The 8,225-nt window shown below is 41.8% G+C and overlaps 1 protein-coding gene across 1 annotated transcript; it reads right to left on the bottom strand.

Moving 5' to 3' along the window:
• Positions 1-1,382: 1,382 nt before the first annotated feature.
• On the bottom strand, positions 1,383-5,210 carry LOC311146864 (glutamine synthetase-like). The gene is made up of 7 exons (XM_084183479.1): positions 5,113-5,210; positions 4,032-4,216; positions 3,733-3,894; positions 3,496-3,642; positions 3,255-3,382; positions 2,947-3,146; positions 1,383-2,446 (listed from the first exon to the last, which is right to left on the bottom strand). Exons 2-7 carry the CDS (start codon positions 4,195-4,197, stop codon positions 2,134-2,136), a joined length of 1,116 nt encoding a protein of 371 aa, XP_084039605.1. The 5' UTR covers positions 4,198-4,216; positions 5,113-5,210; the 3' UTR covers positions 1,383-2,133.
• Positions 5,211-8,225: the final 3,015 nt, after the last annotated feature.

Here is an 8,225-nt window from a genome sequence, read left to right as displayed (position 1 = left end):
TTTCCCTCAGTATCCATGTGAGAGGTGTGTGTAGTCCCAGAAGGAGCTTAAATTGATTAACAAACTTTAAAGTGGATAACATAATGTTATTAAGAAAATCAGTGGCGCAGTCATCTAAAACAGGATTGCCCGATCAAATGAAATGAAATGTGTATCAGTTACTGTGTGTGAGTTGAATATAGTCTTGCATGTCCTGGGCTTCAGAGGCGAAATTGAACAGAATAATAAAGTCATACTTCTCAGGTCAAACAATGTTGAAAGTAAAGTTTAACCTCCAGGTCTGCTACCAACCATGCCGGAGGACAAGGGTGGTTTATCTGAGGAGCCCTTCCTTGATACAATATCTCTAGCCATATTCTCCTCACATGACCCCAGGCATGCAGGAAATACCCTTACCTCCTCTCAGACAGAGAACCAGTCTTGTGAGGACACCATGTACAACCTATTCCAGCCCTAACACCAAGTAAACACCTCACTCAGAAATGATTGGCTGTGAATCCCAAGATGGGAACCGTAGTCATTCAACAATGAAATGTGGCAAAGAAATCAGTGCCAACGTCAATGGTAGGCAGCTGCTTGTCACTTGGTGATGAACTTGTCAGGCTATAAGTACCACACTTTGGGCGTGAGAGCAAAGAGAGGTTATACTGGATGTTTTGTTCCTAGCCGTGATACTATCAGCCCTGGTGGGGGAGGCTAGATGTTTTCCAACTCAGCAGTCCTTTCAGTTGTAAATCTCCTCCTACATGTAGCTGGAAAACATTCCCCAACACCCTTGCATTAAAGAGCAACATGCCCAGCTGTAGCCCAATACACAACACTATTCACACCATGTTAATTAGGGTCTATAAAAGGTACAGCCTGGATTTAGTTTAAGTTTATGATTCCAGATTAATCTTGATTGAAAATGTATGTCTCCCTTGTGCACATGTGCTGGTAAGAAATATTTTAAGGCTTCTATTCCATATTCAATTACTGTGATCATGTTCCTGGGCATCAATGCCAGAGAATACCCTGCAGTGCTTGTTTCAATGTGTTAAATGCAATACAATCCACAGAGACCATCCACCACTCAAACCCTTTCCTCCGACTTCCAGTTTTGCAGGCTGGCTCTCAACAGGGATTATATGCAATGTGATGAATTTCCTCAAAGGAATTTGTATCAGCTTGATTTCACTTGAGAAATGCCTTGGTTCTGCTATACCATTGCATTAGTCCTACGTGCCAAATGGGCTGTGTTTAGACAGGCAGCTCAGATCTGACTGGTCAAAAGACTAATTAGTGGAATATATATATTTTTTTTCATCAGAATTGGGCTGCCTGTGTAAACGCAGCCATGTTGGCCTTTAGTAAACCGGTTGAGACAAGAAACAAAGTCAAAGTCATGGTAAAAATTAAATGTTTCAATAAAAAACACCAGGTTCAGCAAATTCAGGTTTTAACAAATCATGTGCCATAACAATATATCAGTTGACAAAAAGGATAAAACTCCTTCATGAGTCTTACAGGAACTCTACAAATGGTAAGACAGACCCAAACGGATAAGACAACAGGATTTGGCCCAGACGGCTGAAGAATGTACCATACAACATGATCCAGTAGTGTGTAAAATCTGAAGAATGTTGGCATTTAAAAACCACACTTTTTCTTATAGTTAGCAATATTGAATTAAAATGGTACAGAGTTTAAAAGCCAGGTCAACATGCATAAAGTACACAAACTAGCCATAGGTCATTAAGAAAATTACACATGCCGCCCAGCCATAGTCTTCAGTGTCCACATGTGCTTTAGTTTATTTCAGTTCGACAGACGGCAGGGAAAGCGAGATCAAATGGGGATTTAAAAGACAGTTATGTTACATAATACTCCCCACTAGAAAACACTCAAATGAGAGGGGAAAGACAATGCCCTTTCAGCCACCATCTTTTTAAAACATTTCATATGTTAACCACCAGATTTAATTCCATGTTAAGTTGACCAGCCAACTTCACACTATTTAGAAATACAAGGTTAGAATAATTTCAGTTAAAAATAATGACAAATACAGTACTAGTTTGACTTTTCAGCCATTTAGAAAGGAGAGGGGTGGAGGCGAAGGGGATTCAGTCCAGAGGGCTGTGGATCTAGTTAGATCTAGTAGTCCACAGGTTCGTCTCCCTCCTCGCTGAGCAAACAGGTGCGGATCATAGCCTCAGTCACGGCGTACGGGTCACAGTTGGCAGACGGGCGGCGGTCCTCGAAGTATCCCTTCTTCTCCTGGCCCACGGTGCGAGGGATGCGGATGCTGGCGCCGCGGTTGGCCACGCCGGCAGAGAACTCGTGGATGTTGGAGGTTTCATGGTGTCCGGTGAGGCGACGGGCGTTGTCAAGCCCCCCTTTAGGGTCGTAGGCGCGGATGTGGTAGCTATGCCTCTTCCCCAGCCTTTCAATGGACTCCTCAATGGCCCTGGAGCAGAGAGAAAGAGATTAGTTAATCACAGAAAAGCTCACAGGTGGTCAACACCATCTGCTTTGCCTGAAGAGCATTCTAATAAGTCTGGCTTTACTCAACATCCAAATGCAATTGAATAAATAAGACTACATTTACATTACATTTTAGTCATTTAGCAGATGCTCTTATCAAGAGCAACTTACAGTTAGTGCATACATTATTATTTTTTTAATACCGGCCCCCCGTGGGAAACGAACCCACAACCCTGGCGTTGCAAATGCCATGCTCTACCAACTGAGCTACATCCCTGCCGGCCATTCCCTCCCCTACCCTGGACCAATTGCGCGCCGCCCCATGGGTCTACCGGTCGCGGCCGGCTACGACAGAGCCTGGATTCGAACCAGGATCTCTAGTGGCACAGCTAGCACTGCGATGCAGTGCCTTAGACCACTGCGCCACTCGGGACTAATGATTAAACCTAGTATGAATGCATCTTGATATGATCCAGTACTCACGTCAACCCGCCCTCTTCCCTCATCTCCTTTGTGCTGAAATTGGTGTGGCAGCCAGCGCCGTTCCAGTTTCCAGGGATGGGCTTGGGGTCAAATGAGGCCACCACGCCAAAGTCCTCACACACCCGGTGGAGAATGAACCTAGCTGCCCAGAGGTGATCACCCATGCTGATGCCTTCACAAGGGCCAACCTGGAACTCCCACTAGAAAGACAAACCAGAGTTTGAGTACATCAGTCAGTTGCTGGTAAGTCTGTCATTGCATAGGATCAGCCATTAGACTAAGTCAAAACATAAAGATATTGTTCTTACCTGTGCAGGCATGACTTCAGCATTGGTGCCACAGATCATGACCCCAGCATACAGGCAGGCTCTGTAGTGGGTTTCCACAATATCTCTACCGTAAGCCTTGTCAGCTCCCACTCCACAGTAATAGGGACCTGTACACATAAGAACAGGGTTAGATCAAGAATAGTACCCATCACATTCAAACTAATGCATCTGAGGAGGAATTTTACATGGCCAGTCAAAGACCACTAAGAACAGTCTTTACCTTGTGGGCCAGGAAAGCCGTTGTTGGGCCAGCCGAATGGGTGTCCATCAGTGCCCAAAATGGTGTACTCTTGCTCCATGCCAAACCAAGGGACCTGGTTCTCAACCATGTCCATGACTTTCTTACACGTCAAACGTAGGTTGGTTTCTGTGCAAAGAACTTACCTATATTAGACACTGAAATAAAAATATATGAAATAAAAAAAGCTTAGCAAGACCGATGTACACCAAAAATTACCTGCAGGTTTGCGGTTGTACTTCAGCACTTCACACAGGACCAGTTTGTTGGGGTCTTTGCGGAAAGGATCTCTGAACATTGCAGAAGGAATCAAATGCATATCACTGTTTGAGCCCTCAGACTGGTAGGTGCTGGAGCCATCAAAGTTCCATTCCGGCAGTTCTACAGAATCAAGCCACAGAAAGAGTGAGTTTACTCAAGTCACTTGAAACAACTAGGTAGGCTAGGCTACAAAACAATACATATGCATAAATCTCCTGGAACTTTACGTCAAATGTCAACCAACAGTCGTTGCTTACCTTCAATGCTCTTGGGCTCCGAATCCAATGTTCTGGTCTTGCAGCGGAGTCCCTCTCCGGTTCCATCGATCCAGACATACATGACTTGGACTTTGTCTCCCTGAGGGAGTTCCATGTACTGCTGTTTGACAGCCTTACTCAGTTCTGCACTGGAGGACCTAGCCATCTTATTTGTTATAAAACACCTAGGGAGAGACAAAAAATAAATAAACAGGTATGATGAGTTTACACATCAAAGCAGCCACCTCGTTGATCAGTATTGATTCCCTTGAAGGAGGATGTGTTGCATAACAACTAGTTACATTTTAGTCATTTAGCAGACGCTCTTATCCAGAGCGACTTACAGTTAGTGAGTACATACATTTTCATACTGGCCCCCCGTGGGAAACGAACCCACAACCCTGGCGTTGCAAGCGCCATGCTCTACCAACTGAGCTACAGGCTTGCTCACTGTTCCAGAACTAAATCAAAGCTTGCATGAGAAGATGGATATCTTACTTAGGCATTTTCTTTAGTGTCAAAACAGATGTTTGCACCACTTCAAGTAGAGCAAGTCTGACAAAAATACATATATTTCTGTCATATTGATCACAGCGTGCTTATCAGATGACCATTCCTAGATTGGTAGGCTACAGACCACCATAAAGCTAATTAACACATTTCTCACCAATATTTCATCATCAGCATCCTTTACGACCGTCAAGGAAACCGACGAGCCTACCTCTTGTTGCGTCATTCCCAGAATACCCTCCCACCCACTGGAGTCATAGTTCCCACCCACTGGAGTCATGGCTACACTATTGCAATTGACTATTACATCACACTTCCTACATAATTTACAGCACAATTAATAACACTACATCATAGAGAGGAAATCAATAAATCAGCAAAGACACCACAAACTATACTAAATATGACTAAAGACAACCATTTCAACTGAAAGGACAAAGTGTCCCAATTTGAAACAAAACAAAAAGGTGCGATCTTCTTATCTGGAACGCGTAAATAACTAGGCTACAATAGAATAGGACATATAAGGGTAGACATACAGTTTATCATAAGGAAAAAGATAGTAAATTACCTGTAAAAACGAGAAAATTGAAATGTAAAATTGAAGGACAGGCAGGTCCACTGTAATGTTCAGCAATATCCCGATAGTTGTTCTCTCATTCTCTAGCCTCTAACTCACGTTTCAGTTTCTTTTATAACAAGAGAGCTGTAGCTCGGCGTCTTTGATTGGTCAGAGAAAAACCATTTTGTGTATTCCAAGGTGATTGAAAGCACAAGCGGCTCGATCATTGGACGGGGTTCGAGGCGCAACGCCCTCTGGTATAGTTAAAATGCATTGCGTGGCATTGCATGACACTTTTACAATGTATCCAGTACGGAACCCACTGTATCTAATATGCGCTGGCTGGCATTAGCTATATTCCAAACGCCACCCCGTGGTAAAAATAGGCTATTGTCTGTTGATGTACTCAGATATACTAGCAGCCAAGGCCTATAATTTCATACAACTGAATACCAATTACATATTTTTGAACTAGTTTCGCATCTTAGAAAATAATACACTTGATGAAGAACCTTAGTATGCTATAGAAATAATTTACATTAGCATTTGTAGGTACACATTTATCATTTCTGGAACATTGATCAAATCAGAGTTCTGCACAATGAACTACTACAGGATGTTAATTTATGTACAGTATTATTCAGAAGTAGGCCATATCAGATTCAGATTTAGATTCAGATAAGCTTTATTAGCATGGATGACAAAGCCACTGTTGCTAAAGCGAAGTGAGATAATGACAACAATAATAGTATTATAATAATTATAATTATTATAATAAATAATAATAATATTGATGGGGATTAGAGAAAGGGGTCAATATATAATGGTATATATCACAGGAGGCTGCTGAAGGGAGAACGGCTCATAATAATGGCTGGAACAGAGGAAATGGAATGGCATCAAACACATGGAAACAATGTGTTTGACATATTTGAAACCATTCCACTTATTCCACTCCAGCCATTACCACGGGCCCATCCTTCCCAATTAAGGTGCCACCAACCTCCTGTGGTATACAGTATATCATATATAATATCATATTATATATCATATCATGTTCACTGTAGAGTAGCAGGACAAGCCTTTCCTATTTCGCAACAAAGCCTCCTTCACTCATGCTGCCAAACATGCCCTCGTAAAACTGACTATCCTACCGATCCTTGACTTCGGCGATGTCATTTACAAAATAGCCTCCAACACTCTACTCAGCAAATTGGATGTAGTCTATCACAGTGCCATCCGTTTTGTCTCCAAAGCCCCATATACTACCCACCACTGTGACCTGTACGCTCTTGTTGGCTGGTCCTCACTACATATTCGTCGCCAAACCCACTGACTCCAGGCCATCTATAAATCACTGCTAGGCAAATCCCCGCCTTATCTTAGCTCATTGGTCACCATAGCAACACCCACCCGTAGTATGCGCTCCAGCAGGTATATCTCACTGGTCATCCCCAAAGCCAACACCTCCTTTGGCCACCATTCCTTCCAGTTCTCTGCTGCCAATGACTGGAACAAATTGCAAAACTCTCTGAAGCTGGAGACACTTATCTCCCTCACTAACTTTAAGCATCAGTTGTCAGAGCACCTTACCGATCACTGCACCTGTACACAGCCCATCTGAAATTAGCCCGCCCAACTACCTCATCCCTGTATTGTTATTTATTTTGCTCATTTGTACCCCATTATCTCTATTTGCACATCATCTCTTGCACATCTAGCATTCCAGTGTTAATACTAATTGTAATTATTTTGCACTATAGCCTATTTATTGCCTTACCTCCATAACTTGCTACATTTGCACACACTGTATATATACTTATTTCTGTTGTATTTTTGACTTTGTTTTGTTTTACCCCATATGTAACTCTGTGTTGTTGTTTTTATCGCACTGCTTTGCTTTATCTTGGCCAGGTCGCAGTTGTAAATGAGAACTTGTTCTCAACTGGCTTACCTGGTTAAATAAAGGTGAAATAAATAAAAATAAATAAATACATCTCTTTGGCCTTGAGGTATTGGTTGAGTACAAAGTGTGAGCTGGTGTCAAGACAAGACATTCCAATTTCACCCAACAATGATACCTTTGGAACTTTTGACATTTATGACATCACTTCAAGAATGCAAGACTTGTGGAAACACTTTATTCTGTAAAGAAAATAGTCATGGTGTCCCTATAGGGCTGTTGTCATCTATATATAGACAACTACATCATTTTACCAGAATGCCATAGATCTGACAAAAGAGATGTATTTTGGAAGTTTAAGATGCGAGGGTACACAACTCAAATGACACCAAAAACAGGTAGGTGGCTATGACTGATGCATGGTTTTACTCTATGCATGCTCATTTGGATCAGTAACAACATTTGAATTTCAATTGAAAGTTAATAATTTATGAACATTTTATTAATTAAGAAAACAGACTTTTGACTATGGTCTATTTCTAGGAAGACAATGTGATAAAGCGCTTGCAGACCTTTTCAAGGATGACGTTTTTGTGGATTTCTTCAATACATTTCTGAATTTGCCAGTATGTACGGATTTCTTGTTAATCAACACCATTGTAGTTTCTGTATATCTTGGATACACACATTTCTGTAACGTTTATCTTGGCCTAGGTGTTTGGTCAGACTCCGTTATGTGTTCTATCCGAAAACAAGTGGTACCTTTGTCCTGAAATTCCACACATCCAGGTAACCAAGACATATTAGAAAAGTGAATGAAGTACTCACACTAATTTAGGTGTACAAAACAATCAAATGATCAACAAGATTACCACATTCAAGCTGATAAGTCAAATTGCTACTGACTGGCCTGTCATTCATTGCCATTGTAGGATGTGAGAAGAGGCGGGTTCCTTGTATGGCTAAGCGTGCATCGGTTCGTTTACTTCAAACAGACAGAGCTGTATCACTACTACTCTTTGTGTAAAGAGTTCCTGCAGTTTTCATCATGCCAAGCTAAAGGTCAAGACTTAAATACATCAAACAGTAATTTCAGTGTTTGAAGTAGATCGGTTGAATAGATTGTTGTGCAAGAGTGTGCATTGTTTCTGGTTAAGAGAATGTTAGGCTAAATCAATGCATGGAAACAGACTAAATCAATACAGGGATGATGGAGGTA

Source organism: Coregonus lavaretus, assembly GCF_964263955.1.
Source record: "Coregonus lavaretus genome assembly, chromosome: 19".
Lineage (NCBI taxonomy): Eukaryota > Metazoa > Chordata > Actinopteri > Salmoniformes > Salmonidae > Coregonus > Coregonus lavaretus.
Note: the sequence above shows the minus strand (reverse complement) of the source record. Positions and strands in the feature narration are given on the sequence as shown.